Source organism: Ovis canadensis, chromosome 3 (genome assembly GCF_042477335.2).
Source record: "Ovis canadensis isolate MfBH-ARS-UI-01 breed Bighorn chromosome 3, ARS-UI_OviCan_v2, whole genome shotgun sequence".
NCBI classification, from domain to species: domain Eukaryota; kingdom Metazoa; phylum Chordata; class Mammalia; order Artiodactyla; family Bovidae; genus Ovis; species Ovis canadensis.
In genome coordinates, this window is record NC_091247.1 from 176,749,397 (window position 1) to 176,766,310 (window position 16,914).

General features: G+C 39.9%; 1 protein-coding gene across 10 annotated transcripts in view; it reads left to right on the forward strand.

Annotated features, from left to right (window-relative positions):
- The window catches only part of MYBPC1 (myosin binding protein C1), a 95,617-nt gene that overhangs the window by 70,416 nt on the left and 8,287 nt on the right, over positions 1-16,914 (forward strand). For all 10 annotated transcript variants that reach the window (XM_069585156.1, XM_069585160.1, XM_069585155.1 and 7 more), the window contains 5 exons: positions 1,566-1,619; positions 2,771-2,938; positions 6,848-6,936; positions 9,568-9,763; positions 14,230-14,369. In XM_069585156.1, coding sequence (XP_069441257.1) covers positions 1,566-1,619; positions 2,771-2,938; positions 6,848-6,936; positions 9,568-9,763; positions 14,230-14,369 — 647 coding nt within the window. The remainder of the gene's footprint in view (positions 1-1,565; positions 1,620-2,770; positions 2,939-6,847; positions 6,937-9,567; positions 9,764-14,229; positions 14,370-16,914) is intronic.

The window sequence follows — 16,914 nt, forward strand, 5'->3', positions numbered from 1 at the left end:
TTTGTGTGTGGTCTGTGTAGATATATATGTATACCCCCTATACATATATATATGTACACAGTCATTATGACGTATATATTTTGCCACGTAATGTGTTGGAATTAGCTTTCTATGGAAGTTCTTTCATAACGTGTTTATCTTTCTTCTTGCAGTCTTTTCTTACTTCCTTTCTGTGGCTGCCCTTTTCTCCATTCTCTTTTAATGGCTGTTGTCCTCCAGACTAATTTCTGTAGTGTTTGATGCTTTTAGATTCGTCAGGTTTTATTCTGTAAGAGAATTCTTTCTTTTATAAGATCGTGTGTTGGTTTGGACTCTGTCTTTCTCTTGGTTTTTATTTTGTAATGCCTGCACCATTTTACTCTTCATTTTCTTCCTTCACCCTGGTTCTTTTTCTTCCTGAAAACTTTTCCTCATGTATCAAATAACTTTCACATTCCTTTCCCAACCCCTGGACACCAATTTCTTTCTCTATTTCCCTCAAGTAGTTCCAACATGAAAAGCTGTTTTTGTTCTCTCTGATCTTTCTTTGTCCTGTTTCCTCTTGAAATTTTCTTCTTTCCTAGTTCTTTACTTGTTCATGCATGTTTTCTCAGTCTCCTGTTTCATGTTCTCATCGATTATCTCTTCATTATGAAATATCAACATGGTAGCTCCCAAACCGACCATTGAATTCAAGGTGTTTCTCTTTTTCAAAGTCCTGAGTAATTTGTATCATTCACATGCCCTCCTAGCCACCAAGATATTCTGGCTTGCTGCTCCTTCTCCCTAATACTCTAGAAGGGTTGAAATAAGAGAAAGAAGAATCCCCATTCCCCTGCTCCCTTCCTCATAACCGAGATGGTCATCATTCTGAACCATTGGGGGAACACCCACAACCCCTCTGTGAGCCAGGAGCATCCTCCCCCTGTGTGGAATGCAGGAACCCAGGATAGCTTAATTTGTTTGCTAGACCAAGAGCTTGTTGTCATGACAACCAGGGGCTGCCTCTTGGGCTGTGAGGGCAGTTTTTATTTTCATGGAGAACACTTCCAATTCCTGGTAAGACAGGGCTGCCCTTATCTCAAGCGCCCTCACTCCCAGGCTCTGATGTGTGAGCCCCACGGAGGGAGAACTACGTTCCCTGAGGACCCACCAGCCCCTCCCCAGCTGAGGTGGCAGGGACAAGAGCAAGGGGAGACTGTTCCACTGCAGACTGCTCCCCTATGGAGTCTAGGATCTCTTCCGCTTTTGTCTTCGGGGGTCTTGCTTTGTTCTTTTCTACTTCTTGCTCCCAGAGTTGGAGGTGTCCCAGCCTCCTTTCTCCTCCTCTTCTCTGTGGCAGGTGCCTCAGGACCAAAAAAAAAAAAAAAACACACACACACACAGTCTGGACAGAGCAGGCTGTGCCCCTCCTGAGGAATTCCCCTCTCCTCTAATGTGTTTGGTCTCTTCCGTCACTGTTCTGAAGACAAATATCTTTGCATACTTTGCACACTTTACTAACAGAGAATGCTGACTACTGATACTATATTCTTCTGGTGTGAAAGTGGGTGTCTTTAATTAATTTTAATGACGGATTCTCAAAGGTACATCAGCAAAACAGTCTGATGAAAATGGGGAGGCTGCATATGATCTACCAGGTAAAGTATTCTCTGAAAGATCTCAAAGTTTCTTACTGTATGATAAAGTTTCTGGGAATGTTCCAAGACCGAGCATGAAGTACACCCACACACAAAACGCCCTTAGAGATGGAGGGGGAGGGTGGGCCATGAGTTAATAAGGTGGGAACCGAGCCTTCTTCTTTCTTGTTTTTCCCCCATGGGCATAATAATGCATGTAAACTTTTAGAACTTGAAATGTTTGTAAAACCTGGATGCTGGGTTTAAATTTTCTTGATGTTATAGATAAAGCTACCAAAAACATTTTAAAAAATCAGAACTTTTGACTGAAGTGAAAGATTATGCCAGTTCTTTATGAGGTCTTGGCTCCGGAGCTGTGTTTCCTCTTTACTGTGGATATAAGCTTTTTTTCTTCATAATTGGGGGCATAGTCCTTCCCATGGGCTTCCCTGGTGACAGACGGTAAAGAATCCACCTGCAATGCAGGACACCTGGGTTCGATCTTTGGGTTGGGAAGATCCCCTGGAGGAGAGAATGGCTACCCATTCCAGTGTTCTTGCCTGGAGAATTCCGTGGACAGAGGAGCCTGGCAGGCTACAGTCCATAGAGTGGCAGAGTCAGACACAACTGAGCAACTTTCACTTCACTTCATTTCACTTCACTTTACTCCAGACTTCCCATGGCCATATTATTGTCTTATATCATAAGCCTGCCAGGATAAAATGGAGAGCTCATATGACTGTAAAGGTCAGGGTCTCTCATTCATAAGAATAGCGTTTTCCTTTTCCCCTGAACTTTAATGTATATTGATGGATAAATATCACAGTTATATCAATTGTAAAAAATGTATACTGTAAAACCAAATTGGAATTACTACAAAATTCCTGGAACAGTCACTATCATTCAGGATACCCTAGTATCGTGTATAAGAGACTTTTTAGAAATAGCAGAATCTAACTATCATTCCTGATTTTTACCTTAGCCATTCTAGGCCATTTTTCATTTAAATATGATAAAAGCCCAGCCATGTAGTCTGATTTCAAAGCAAAGTCATATTCCCTCAAAATGATTTAATTTAGAGTAAAATACTAGTTTGGAGTCAATTGTTTAACAAGATGATTTCTTTCACTAACTATTATTTTTCTTTTCTTTTTTTCCTTAATGGATTTTAGCTGACGACTGGATAGTTGCAAATACAGAACTGATCGAAAAGACCAAGTTCACCATCACAGGTCTGCCAACGGATTCAAGGATCTTTGTGCGTGTGAAGGCTGTGAATGCCGCCGGTGCCAGCGAGCCCAAGTACTACTCTCAGCCCATCCTTGTGAAGGAAATCATAGGTAGGTGGCAACGCTTTCAAAATGTTGTCTCCATGTTTTTTTAACCGCTTTCTTTCCGAAACCCCCCTCTCTTGTTGTCACTCCTTTGATATTTTATTAATATCTCCTGGGAGTTAGAAATGAACAAAAGAGCCCTTTATAGGCAGTATGGGAGGTCAATTCCCAGTTTTTAACCTAGTATTAGGACCAGATAAGTACACCAGGTTGCATGAGCCAAATCTGATTGGGCTGCCTTTTTATAATGGAGAGAGAGAAAGGGGGAAGAAACAGTTCAAACAATCTGTATGGCAGCAACAATGGCTCCAATGAGTCTGTGAGGTCAAAATCATTTTCATAGTTCTTTTCCCTTTTCAATGTCTGACCTTTGCACTGGTGGTGCAAAAGCAATGGTGTGTAAAACTGCTGGTGCCTTAGCACAGATCATATTCGTGCCCCCAAATTGTCTGGTCAGTCTTTTCTTCCTTACGACCATGCACTCCCAATTAAAACAAATGGGCCTTAGACTGTTCTTGATGAGGTATAAAAGTCATTGATAATCATTTAATATGATTATTTAAATGATTAATAATAAAAAATTAATCATTTTTAAACCTTGGTTCTTGAGTACTTTTTCCCTATATATGTGACAGTGAAACGCAAAGTATATGTCAAGATTTTATGCTATGTACCCTAGTACAATTGTTGTCTCTAGGGAAAAGTATTTCTGCAACTGAGTTAAGAGCCTAAACTAGTGCCCTATTCCAGGAAACTCCATTCTTCCTTGAAAGAATGACAGTGACAAACTCTGGCTAGTCGAGTTTGGGTATTTGGCAGACATTTTCTAGAAAATGAATGGAGTGAACCTGTAACTTCAGGGAAAACAGTTTACAGTATTTGTTGTCAATTTGTCCATGAAAAAATTTAATCTTCGAAGCAAAAATTAGAATTTTGGAAAACTGGTATTCACCATCATCGACTTGACAGCTTTCTAATACTTAAGATCTTTTCTGATAAAGTAGGTGGTTATACTAGCAAATGCAATTTTTTGATACTGAATAATGAATGCAGTGTTTCAAAATTTGAATGATCCGCATAATTCAGTGAAGCTATATTTTCCAGAAGACTAATGCAAGTTTAAAAATCATGCCTGGGTAAGATACATTCAAAATGAAAGGTAGATCAATGGACTTTAATGTAACAGAATATGAAAAGTTCATAGATGGTTTTAGATTCCACACTGTAGCTAACCCTTAAAGTGAAGTGGCTCAGTCATGTCCAACTCTTTGCAACCCCATGGACTGTAACCTACCACGCTTCTCTGTCCATGGGATTTTTCCAGGCAAGAGTACTGGAGTGGGTTGCCGTTTCCTTCTCCAGGGGATCTTCCCGACCCAGGAATCGAACCCGGGTCTCCCGCATTGTAGGCAGACGCTTTACCGTCTGAGCCACCAGGAAGTAGCTAACCCTTAAGAAATTACAATTCATGTTTTAGTGTAGAATCAAAAAAGAATACTCACAATTATCTGAAAAAATTTATTAAAATATTCTGTGTGAAGCCAAATTTTCTTCAAGTACTTCAAGCAAAACAACATACTGCAATAGATTAAAAGTCAGACAAGAAAGAGATTTGCCAAAACAGAAAAGAATGCCACTCATATCACAAGTTTTTGTTAATGTAAATATGGTTGTTTTCATTAAAATGATATTTATGTTGTTATTTTCAAGTTAGTATATGAATATTTCAAACTATATTGGTTTTCATTTCTAATATGGTTAATATGATAGATACAGCCTATATAAACAAAAGCTTTGTAGGACCTTCCTTTGATTGTTTTTAAGAGTGTAATGGGATACAGAGACCAAAAAGTTTGAGCATCACTGCTCTAGGGCAAAGAATATTGGAAAGTGGTTGAGCATCTAGAGCTGGATTGTGTTGAGCCACAGACTTATGGTGTGACTGCCTGAAACCTTTTGGGAGGTTAGGGGATGAATGAATGGAAAAAAGTGTGAAGAATGCAAATTTTCTTAGTTGATTCTGGAGACAGACTATGAAAGCTGAGTTCTGTTTCTTCCATTTATTGACTGTGTGGTTTCAGGCAAGGGACTTGCTTTTCCTGAGCCTTAATTTCTTCACCTGCAAAACAGAGGCAATAATCGGATTCACCCACTTCAAGCACTTGTGAGGCTGAATGAATGAATCCCTGTTATTTGCTTAATGAAATGCTTGCCACACGATAAGCTCTTGGTATATGCTAGCTTTTATTATGATGATGGTTTAGTGTGCTGTGGAACCTCGCTGAGTCTCTTTTTCCTTAACTCTGTGAAGTTAGGGAGTTAGAGGATCCCTCAAGTTCTCTTCCAGCTGGAGCATTCAGTAATCAGCACTACCACCATCATCATCATCTCCTGAGTTTATCGAGCACTTTCTATTCTCAGCCAGTATGCTAAATACTTTATCTAGATGACCTTATTTAATCCTCACAACAATCCTGTGAATTAGATCTTGTGGAGTAGGCTGAGATCAGATCTACTGTCTGATCTAGAACTCAAACCCAGATCTCTCTGACACTGCAGTCTGTGTGTCTAAGCAGAGCGTAGGTACTAGAGGCTGACTCCAGGTTCTAATCCTGGCTGTGTCACCTTGGGCAAGTGACTTAAACCCTTGTTGTCTTTAGTTTCTTTATTATAAAGTAAAAAGGATACCTTTGCCATAAAGATAGCTGTGAGGGTTAAGTTGGTCCCTTCATGAAAAGCATTTACTATTCTGTACTGAGCCCTCACATGATATTGAGCCCACTTCATCCCTGTGAGCCATGAGCCTCAATTTTCTTCTGCCTTTGATAGGTTTATATCCACATGTCCTAATACCTTTGTGGTGTGTAATGAATATCAATATTCAGTGGGTTAGTGCTGCATGTTACATACTTCACCATAGCCATAGAGGGAGAAAGTTACCATCAAGTTCTAACATAATTACATAAGCAGTAAGTGCTAGGCACTAAAGCTTAAAAAATTTTTTTTAATTATTAAAAAATTTTTATTGGCATATAATTGGTTTACAATGTTGTGTTAGTTTCGGCTAGATAAAGCTATTTTTTTATTATTATTTTCTGGTGAGAAAAAAAAGGTCAGTCCTACCAGCTAATGTGGTGACTATAGATCTTTTATCGATTGTTCGTTGGAGAATACACTCACTGTTAGAAACTATGAAAAATATATATAAGGCCCTAGGAGAAACTTTAGTGTTTGCTTTCAGTTCGTTCGGTTCAGTCACTCAGTCGTGTCTGACTCTTTGTGACCCCATGGACTGCAGCACACCAGGCCTCCCTGTCTATCACCAATTCCCAGAGTTTATTCAAACCCATGTCCATTGAGTCAGTGATGCCATCTAACCATCTCATCCTCTGTCATCCCCTTCTCCTCCTGCCCTCAATCTTTCCCAGCATCAGGGTCTTTTCAAATGAGTCAGTTCTTTGCATTAGGTGGCCAAAGTATTGGAGTTTCAGCTTTAGCATCAGTCTTTCCAATGAACACACAGGACTGATTTCCTTTAGGATGGACTGGTTGGATCTCCTTGCAGTCCAAGGGACTCTCAAAAATCTTCTCCAGCACTACAGTTCAAAAGCATCAGTTCTTTGGTGCTCAGCTTTCTTCACAGTCCAACTCTCACACAATAAAAATAGGAAGTTGCAGAAAATGAAAGAGGTCAAGGGTAGATTTTGTTGAGTTAAACTGTTAAAACATCTCTTCTTGAAGGTAACATTTGGAACCAAAGTTACCATATATAATCTATTAGTGGCCCATTAAGATTTTACCGCAGAGACATGAGCACAGGGAAATCCTGATGAGTATATGCCAGGTACACTCATGTAAGGGTGCTTCCAGTGTATGGTACTAACTACAAAATTATGCTTTTCTACTCTATCTCAGAGCCTCCAAAGATTCGCATCCCAAGGCACCTGAAGCAAACCTATATCCGCAGAGTTGGAGAAGCCATCAATCTGGTTATTCCTTTCCAGGTAATAATTCAGAGTTGTTCATTTTCTCTTTACAATGCTGGGGTGTTTAAGGAGTAAAAGGAGATACTTCAGCATTTATGTTATTCATGATTCAATTTCCTCAGAGGAAAAGTAGGAAGTGATGGACCAGATTTGGAGAATGACTAAACAATCTCCTGCTTTAAAAGTACAGAAGTCTATAAAATTGTCATAGATTTTCCAAATGAGACTTCGTCTTGTCCGAAGCTCAATGACTGTAGTGGGCCAGAGAGCAAATACCAAGGAGACACCAAACAAGAAATGCTTAAAGATCTCTCTGGTTCTATCCATCTGTAAAAATGATCTTCTTTTTAAGTGAGGTTATTGCTGTAACACGCAGGAAAACAACATGTGCTTGCTTCCCACAGTTATCCCAAACCACACTCAAATTACCCAGGTTCCAATGAGGGATAACTGAAATTTGAAATTTTGAAGTCACTAACTGAAGTATATGAATATTGTTAAATCCTTGCTCCTGAAGAAGAATCTGTTGTTTATAAGTTTAACCAGGTTTTGCATATAATAATCATTTTTGCACTCTCTCTCTCACACACATACACACACACACACACACACACTGCACCATTACCTCCTTGCTCATTTGATTCCTTTTATGCCTTAGACAATGCTGTTCAATAGAACTTTCTGTGATGATAGACATATTCTGTAAATGCAATGTCCAATATGGTAGCCAGTAGCCAGATGAGGCTATTAACTTAAAAAGAGCAGCTAGGAACTAGGGTGATGGAGGAATTTTTAATTTTCCTTAATTTTATTTAGTTTTAGCTTAAATGGTCACATTTAGCTTGTGGCTGTTATATCAGACAACCTTAGAACTAAACTTTAGGTCTCTGCACACATTTGAACACACACATACACCCACAGCTGTTTCAAACTCAGGCTTCCGTGAAAATTAACCTAAAAGGACAGCCAGTTCGGGCCATTCTCACTGCGCTTGGGGCCCAGCCTTAGAAGTTATCTTCTATATAGTACGTGAGGTCAGAACGGAAGTCGAGGAGGAAGTGAGTGTAAACATGGCAGAGGAGGAGGGAGATGGCTTGGCAAGATTCCTCCCACTTCTCTCCTTCCTCAGCCTTAAATAAAACTAGGAGTTTGCACAAGGCAGGCACCCAAGACCCTGCTCTGCACCAGGACTGAATTAACCCTCTAGTCTCCACACCATGTTGACAACTGGGGCTAATCCCAGTTCTGGATCTTGTAGGGGGAGGCAGTGGATTCAGCTTCTGTCACTGGGTCTTGGGGAGGAAAGAGCATGAGAACAGGGGCCTCACGTGCATGGCATCCCTAGGGGCTGGTCATCTACCAGGAGAGGGATGGTGAGACTAGTATGTCATGTTTGTTTATTTATGTAGCCTCTGGAGTTCGGAGACTTCATGTGAGCCCCATGTGAGAGGCAGGAATGGCAGATTTCCTTACCCACTTTGAGAAAGGAAGGAACTGATATTCAGAGAAGTTAAGTGATTTGCCCAAAGTCACACAGCAGGAAAATAGTAGTGCCATGAATAGTGTCTATGTCTCCAGACACTAAATCCAGTGCTTTTTTCACTTCATGTTTTATCAGGGAACTCAATTTTTTCCCCTAGTAGTTAGTAATAAATTGCAGTTTAAGGAAATGAGACCTGGAACTACTTTCCATCTTTAACAATATTGTTAAACTTCCTACTAGCATATCTGAGCACCCTGTCCATTTTTTCAAGGCCTGTGGACAGGGGTTTGATATGTGTCTCTCACATTCCTTAACAGAACCTATCAACAAGCTACATTAGGATCCCTCGGGAAGGTTGTGCCTTCCAGACACTTGGTTCTTATCTGTGGGTTGAGCCTGGAGGCTCAGGAATCCTACGAAGTTCCTTTGTAATGTAAACTGAAACTCACGTCCTCGAATGACATTATAATTACCAAAGTCTGCTCTTAAAAAATAGTTTCAGCTGTTATCAGAGAGAGAATTACAGACAAATCTAAAATGAGCAACATTTTACAGTGGAATCATAATCATTAACATGGAGATGGTCAATGAAGCACTTAGGCAGTGCGCAGAAGCTTAGAACTTCAGTCTTGGTAACCACAATGTGAGATAGGTACTACTCTCATCCATTTTACAGATTAGGAAACTGAAGCAGAGACTTTAAGTAACTTGCCCAAAGTCACATAGCTCTCAAGCAGCGGAGTCAGGATCCAAATACAGATTTTGGGGCCTCGGGGCCTATGTTCTGAACCATTAGGCTGGGATGTACAGGACTTGGAGCTGAAGACACCTGGCTGGAAGATCAGGTTCCAGCACTTAAGCTGCAAGGCCTTGTGCAAGTCATTTGATACCTTTATCCAAAAATAAATAAATGAACATAATGATACCTACTGTGAAATGAAGATTAAAGGAAGTTATAAATATCATGTACCTAACAGTGCCTTGCATACCCAGTGCAATTGATGGGCAATAGTGAATATTACATTACTGCTGTAACTGCCCAGCATCAGAGAGTTTTCCAATCTTGCCAATGATAGGGTAAGCCACTGACCATTCTTTTTAATGCTGAGAAAATCTGGAGACAATCTGATCCCTTTCCATCTCTACTTTTTGTCTTCTTTTTTAAGGGAAAACCAAGACCAGAATTAATTTGGACAAAAGATGGTGCACCTATCGATAAGAATCAGATCAACATTCGCAACTCTGAGACTGATACAATCGTATTTATCAGAAAAGCAGAGAGGAGCCATTCTGGGAAATATGATCTGCAGGTCAAAGTGGAAAAATTTGTGGAAACTGCGTCCATCGATATCCGGGTTATTGGTAGGTTTGGAGGAAGAAACTAGAATATTCTATGCAGTATGGAGACAAATTGTCCTTGTCAATAAGGAGTCAGAATTTCTATTAGGTTGGCTCTACAAAAAATTCCTTTTTTTAGAATTAAGAAAAAAGGTAAATTAGTAAAATTGGTTAGCTTGTTAGAGTAACTTTTCACTGATTAAAAGGACTAATCATGAGAAACTCAGGGCAGATATATTAAATAAAATGAATATATGTACTTTCTAGTGAAAGCCCTCTGTACTGTTTGACAATCTAGGTCTCTCTCACTCTGTTTCTTAACTCTTTGATGATAAAACTACTTCTTGTGTTGAATTCTTGCATTAAGAAAACATTGTAGATTTCAGATTTTTTCTACAAGAAAACATGTAGAGATAACATGTTTCTTACTTTATTTACAATTGGCTAATAGTAAAGTTAATGCAGATGCAACTTCGATCCCTGGCTCATGAAGATCCCCTGGAGGAGGACATGGCAATCCACTCCAATATTCTTTCCTGGAGAATCTCATGTACAGAGGAGCCTGATGGGCTACAGTCCATAGGGTCACAAGGAGCCAGCCACAACTGAAGTGATTTAGCACAAAGTTAATGGAGAATGAAAGATTTTTATTAAATGTAAGAAAGGTGTACCCAGAGTTAAACAATTAAAGACTGAACTGTGGTTGGTCATGCAGGGCTAGTTAGATATTTACCTGTCCAGATAAGTTTAGTTCTTGCTTCTTTCCACAGTCAGGGTGATAGAGAAAGGATTTCTTATAAATAGACTCTTTTTGCTTGAATTGTTCTATAATTTTTGCAGTGTCAAGAAATGAATTTAAGAGCAAAGTTAGGAGAATCCTTGTCTCCAATCATTTTTATTAGTACAGTTCAGCAAATGTGCTAGAACAACAGTTTCTCTAACCAAAAGAGCAACTTCCTATGGCAAGCCTTCCCTTAGGTCATGTCCTTTAAACTAAACGTTCTTTTCCCACTGACTAAATTGTCTTGATTTTTGTTAAGTAGAAGAGAGTATGGAGGATGCTCAGTGTGCCGTTGGGTCTGGCCTGGCTCCATTTTAATGGAAGCTCTTGTAGTTGGATCTGGAAGAGGCTTACCCTCTGAAACTTGGGGAAGGACTTTTTAATTTTTCCTACTTTGACATGTAGTTACTTTACCAGGTAGTTAAAAGTGCCTGGCACATCACTCACACATTCAGAGTGTAAATAGTAACAATGATTATCCTACTTACTTTTTTTAGCCCCAAATTTATGTTTCTGCCATGGCCATAAAAATCTAACAATGCCATTTATTCTTGGGGGCAAGTGTTTGAAAAGTCAGCACCAGTTCTGAAGATGAAGCAGATGAGTGCACATGGGAGGTTGAGCTTAGAGAAGCTGGCTGTCTGTAGGTCAAGTGGGTGAAAACAGGAGGTCAAAGACTGTGCTTGTAGAGGCTTGTCATTGGTAATTGTGGAAAGAAAGCAGGGATTGTCACTGTGGTTTCCTTCTTGGAGTGCATGAAGACTGCTTGTTAAATGTTGATTAAAAGAGAAAAACATGACCAGGAAACACTCTGATATTTACTCTTCTCAGTCTGACATTTCATGTAAAAATAACTATAGGAAATATGGGAAGGAAGTTCAGCTCACTGGTGGCTCAATGTTAAGAATCCCACTGCAATGCAGGAGATACAGGTTTGATCCCTGGGTTAGGAAGATCCTCTGGAGAAGGAAATGGTAAATACTCGCTCCAGTATGCTTGCCTGGGATATTCCATGGACAGAGACTATAGTCCATTGAGTTACAAAAGAGCTGGACATGACTTAGCAACTAAAAACAAACAGAAATAACTATAATTGCATTTTAATACCTGAAGAATATTTCAGGACAGAAAGGATCATGCTTGTATTGCAGAGGATAACAGATGTGAAATTTCCCTTAAAAAAATGAAGAAATTATGTCTTAAAAAAGACATATTATTATTGTCTTTTCTTGCACTTCTGTGCAAGGTGTGTGTTTTTTTTTTTTAGGGGCCTCAAAGGGAAAAAAAAAGCTTAGTTTTCTTAACTTTTGGCCTTTCTGAATGTTACTGCCATTTACTGGAAGGTCAGAGGTCACAGAAATTCATGATGCAGAAATAAAGTGAAGAAAGACTTGACTTCCTCATGAATGCATTTTACTTCCATAAAATGGAAACACTTGATAAATACTAATGAATCTTGAAGGGAGAGATGGCAGAGGAAGCATGTTTTCCTCATTCCCATTAAAGATGCCTTTTTAGTACAGCAGGAAATCCCTCTCACAGGCTGTGGGTTTTGGGCCTTTCACAGCCCAGGTAGACTCTAAGATTTCAAGTCCAGTGTCAGCTTACCATTCCATTAAGCAGAGTAGCCTGTGATTCATCGCCAGTCATCGGCCCCTGGAGGATGGTTAATGAGATTTGAAGGTTCATTTAAGTTTTCTTTACAAAAACTTTTTCTTTCCATGGAGATGAAAGTCAAGCATTTGCAGATAAGCTAAGCTGGAGTGCATTGCACTTCTCTGGAGAAGAAAAATACAGAAGAATTGTGGGTGGAAATATGGGAAGGAAGTTCAGTTCAGTCACTCAGTTGTGTCCAACTCTTTGTGACCCCATGGACTGCAGCATGCCAGGCTTCCCTGTCCACCACCAGCTCCTGGAGCTTGCTCAAACTCATGTCCATCAAGTCAGTGATGCCATCCAGCCATCTCATCCTCTGTCATCCCCTTCTCCTCCTGCCTTCAATCTTTCCCAGGAAAAGAGTCTTTTCCAATGAGTAAGTTCTTTGCATCAGGTGGCCAGCGTATTGAAGTTTCAGCTTCAGTATCAGTCCTTTCAATGAACATTCAGGACTGATTTCCTTTCGGGTTGACTGGTTTGATCTCCTTGCAGTCCAAGGGACTCCCAAGACTCTTCTCCAACACCACAGTTCAAAAGCATCCATTCTTCGGTGCTCAGCTTTCTTTATAGTCCAACTCTCACATCCATACATGACTACTGGAAAAACCATAGCTTTGGCAAGACAGACCTTTGTTGGCAAAGTAATGTCTCTGCTTTTTAATATGCTCTCTAGGTTGGTCATAGCTTTTCTTCCAAGGAGCAAGTGTCTTTTAATTTCATTGCTGCAGTCACCATCTGAAGTGACTTTGGAGCCCCTGAAGATAAAATCTGTCACTGTTTCCATTGTTTCCCCATTTATTTGCCATAAAGTGATGGGAGCAGATGCCATGATCTCAGTTTCCTGAATGTTGAGTTTTAAGCCAACTTTTTCACTCTCCTCTTTCACTTTCATCAAGAGGCTCTTTAGTTCTTCTTTGCTTTCTGCCATAAGAGTGGTGTCATCTGACTGAGGTTATTGATGTTTCTCCTGGCAATCTTGATTCCTGCTTCTGCTTCATCCAGCCTGGCATTTCGTATGATGTAATCTGCATGTAAGTTAAATAAGCAGGTGGCAATATAAAGCCTTGATATACTCCTTTCCCAATTTGGAACCAGTCTGTTGTTCCATGTCCAGTTCTAACTGTTGCTTCTTGACCTGCATACAGATTTCCCAGGAGGCAGTTCAGGTGGACTGGTATTCCCATCTCCTGAAGAATTTTCCACAGTTTGTTGTGATCCACACAGTCAAAGGCTTTGGTGTAGTAAATAAAGCAGAAATAGATGTTTTTCTGGAATACTTTTTCTATGATCCAACAAATGTTGGCGATTTGATCTCTGGTTCCTCTGCCTTTTCTAAACCCAGCTTGAACATCTGGAACTTCATGGCTCACGTACTATTGAAGCCTAGCTTGGAGAATTTTGAGCATTACATTGCTAGCGTGTGAGATGAGTGCAACTGTGCAGTAGTTTGAGCATTCTTTGGCATTGCCTTTCTTTGGGACTGGAATGAAAACTGACCTTTTCCAGTCCTGTGGCCACTGCTGAGGTTTCCAAATTTGCTGGCATATTGAGTACAGCATTTTCACAGCATCATCTTTTAGGCTTTGAAATAGCTCAACTGAAATTCTATCACCTCCACTAGCTTTGTTCGTAGTGATGCTTCCTAAGGTACTTGACTTCACATTCCAGGATGTCTGGCTCTAGGTGAGTGATCACACCATCATGGTTATCTGGGTCATGAAGATCTTTTTTGTATAGTTCTTCTGTGTATTCTTGCCACCTCTTCTTAATATCTTCTGCTTCTATTAGGTTCATGCCATTTCTGTCCTTTATTCTGCCCATCTTTGCATGAAATGCTCCCATGGTATCTCTAATTTTCTCAAAGAGATCTCTAGTCTTTCCCATTCTATTGTTTTCCTCTGTTTCTTTGCATTGATCACTGAGGAAGGGTTTTTCATCTCTCCTTGCTATTTTCTGGGATGGGAAGGAAAGGACATTTTAAATACCCTCCTACAACAAGGTCTAGATTAGGGGGAAAGTGACCTCACAGTGACACCATGAATTTATCCTACAGACCGTCCAGGTCCACCCCAACTTGTGAAGATTGAGGATGTCTGGGGAGAGAATGTTGCTCTATCATGGACCCCACCAAGGGATGATGGAAATACTGCCATTACAGGGTACACGATCCAGAAGGCTGATAAGAAGAGCATGGTAAGGTCTGGCTTTCTCTGGTATAGCAGCAGCAAAATCATAGTTCATCAGAAGTTAAGGGGGAGGCATGAAGTCCTCTTTGGTGAGGAACTCATGAGGGTCATGGAGAAGTGACATGGCACAGTGGGAAAGGTAAGGCCTTAGGAGCCATGGAGAGTTGGACTTTAATTTCCACCTAAGACCACATATACATGAACAGTCACTTGACCTCTTTGATTTCCATTTCCCTCATATGTAAAATAAAGACAGTGAACTTTACCTTGCTTGTTTTTCAAGAGGCTAAGACAATAGAATGCTCAATAGAATTCACTAAATTTATTCATTCAGCAAATATTTACTCACTCTGAATTCTGGCTCACATTTGGACCCATGCAACTTCTTTCTCTTTGTAGACTGATGTCTTAAAAAAAAAAAAACCAGTTAGAAAAGAAAGAACAGCATATGCAAAGGTCCTGAGGAGGGAAAGAGCTTAGAGTATTCAAGAAGCAGATCAACTGGAATATGAATTATTATTACCTATGCTTTATAAATGAGGACATTAAGGCTCAAAAGAGTAAATGAATTGCTGGAAATCACCAGATTTTAAATGTTAAAACCTAGGTCGTTCTGACCAGAATCAATCCACTACACCCACTACACCTGGCTGTAAGTCGGTGAATGAATAAGTGAAAGTTTCACATGGAATGTCACAGAGCCACTATCCATTCTCATAGGATAAGTAGAACATCATACTGAATGATTTTGACAGGAAGTCTTTAGGCATTTATACTAGTAGATTTCAGTAAGAACTTAGGTTATAAGGTTACACTGGATTAATAGAAGGGGAGAGGGATGAAAAGAGCAGCCTAAGTAACAGGAATGGGTTTCAAGTCTTTCCTTTTCATAAACTATTTCTATCCTGTCTTTCCCCACACTCCTGGGTGGGTGCTACATGACAAAATAAGACTTGGCATTTAAAGAAACATCTTTTAGCCAAACCTGGACAGCTTGAGAGCTAGATCAATGGGCAGCTTTGCAAGGAAAGTATTGAATATTTTGGATTTCCTTCGCAAAAGGGGCTCTTCCCTGGACCTTTGTCTGGATACTGGTAGTGAATCCAGGGGTACTGCATTTCCTCCAGTGCCCCATCCCTACCACACTGCCCAGCATTTGTCTTCTTAGATATCTAGTCAAGTCCAGGTGAGCCAGGATTTTGCTGCTGCTTCACGTGTCTTAGCTCTGCCTGCTGACAGGGGAGGACCCCAACACCGCACCGTTGTGTTTCTGGTGCGTTTCAGCAGACCTGCAGACCTGAAGGTGCTCACTGTGCCCAGTGCTCTTCACAGGAGCTCACCACACCACTGTCTCACTGTGTCCACAGATGCTGTTTTTCACTTGAGTTCCTGCAGTCCTTTATACCTTCCATAAACATTGTTTTCATGATGTATGCCAAGACATTCATGTATTCATTCATTTCCTATTTGTTGAGTGCTGTTCTAGCTGCTGGATCAAAAACAAATAGACAACTCATGCTCTGGGAGCACTCATAGTATAAGCAAGAAAAAGGCATAAACCAAATGTTAAAAAAATATATATATAATAAATGTTGGAATAAAGGTGTGCATAAAGTGCTTTGGGAATTAAGGAGGACATAACTACAGTTGCTGGGTGTCTTTAAAACAGAGGTCAGAGGACCTAAACATTGCAAGAAAAATCCTTTTCCTTTAAGATTTTTTTGGTCAGGAAATGTATTTTCTCAATTAGTGGTACTAAATATATGTAGTGCAATGTGGTTTTTTACTAGTGGCAAGATAAACTTTGAAGCCACTTTATTTCTTGACATGGTGAAGGAAAAATTAAAAAAAAAAAAAGAAAGAATAATATAACTTTAACTCACTCAATCATTCAAGTATTCAGTTTTGTTCATGCTACCCACCATATACCAGGTGTTGCGATAAGGCCCTGGAGACACAAGGGGTGAGAAGAAAAGTACATTTTTAACCATCACTGTACACCCATTGCAATGGGGAAAGTAGTGAAAAAGCAAGTAAAATAGTAAGTACACGATATATTTAAGGTAACAAGTGCTGTGAAGAAAACTAAGCCAGGTCAAGGTGAAAGACTATGACCCGAGTGGAGTGGTGGGAGGGTAAACAGGGAGGAGGTAATAATTAATAATTGAACAAAGAATTGAAAGAACCTATGATAATGATAGTGGGCAAATTGATTGGGTGATGTTAACTTTTCTCTCGTGATTTAGCATCAGTATGACTCTGCTTGGGAAGGGAGCTTTATCATGGAACATATACCAGCATTAATGTCCCAGGAAGGGAGGCATTTATCTGGATTTTCAAAAGAGACACTCGTTACTTCCAGGCAATACATGCTTTTCTTTAAATGGTTAAAGCAGATGTACAATGTATGTTTAATAGGCCACAAAACAGACTGTTCTAATTAGTATAAATTTTAAGTTAAACCACATATAAGCCAGAATGACATCCCCACAGCTCATTATGTGAAAGTTTCTTCCATCGTCATCTCGGGTAAATGAATCTCATGTATAGAT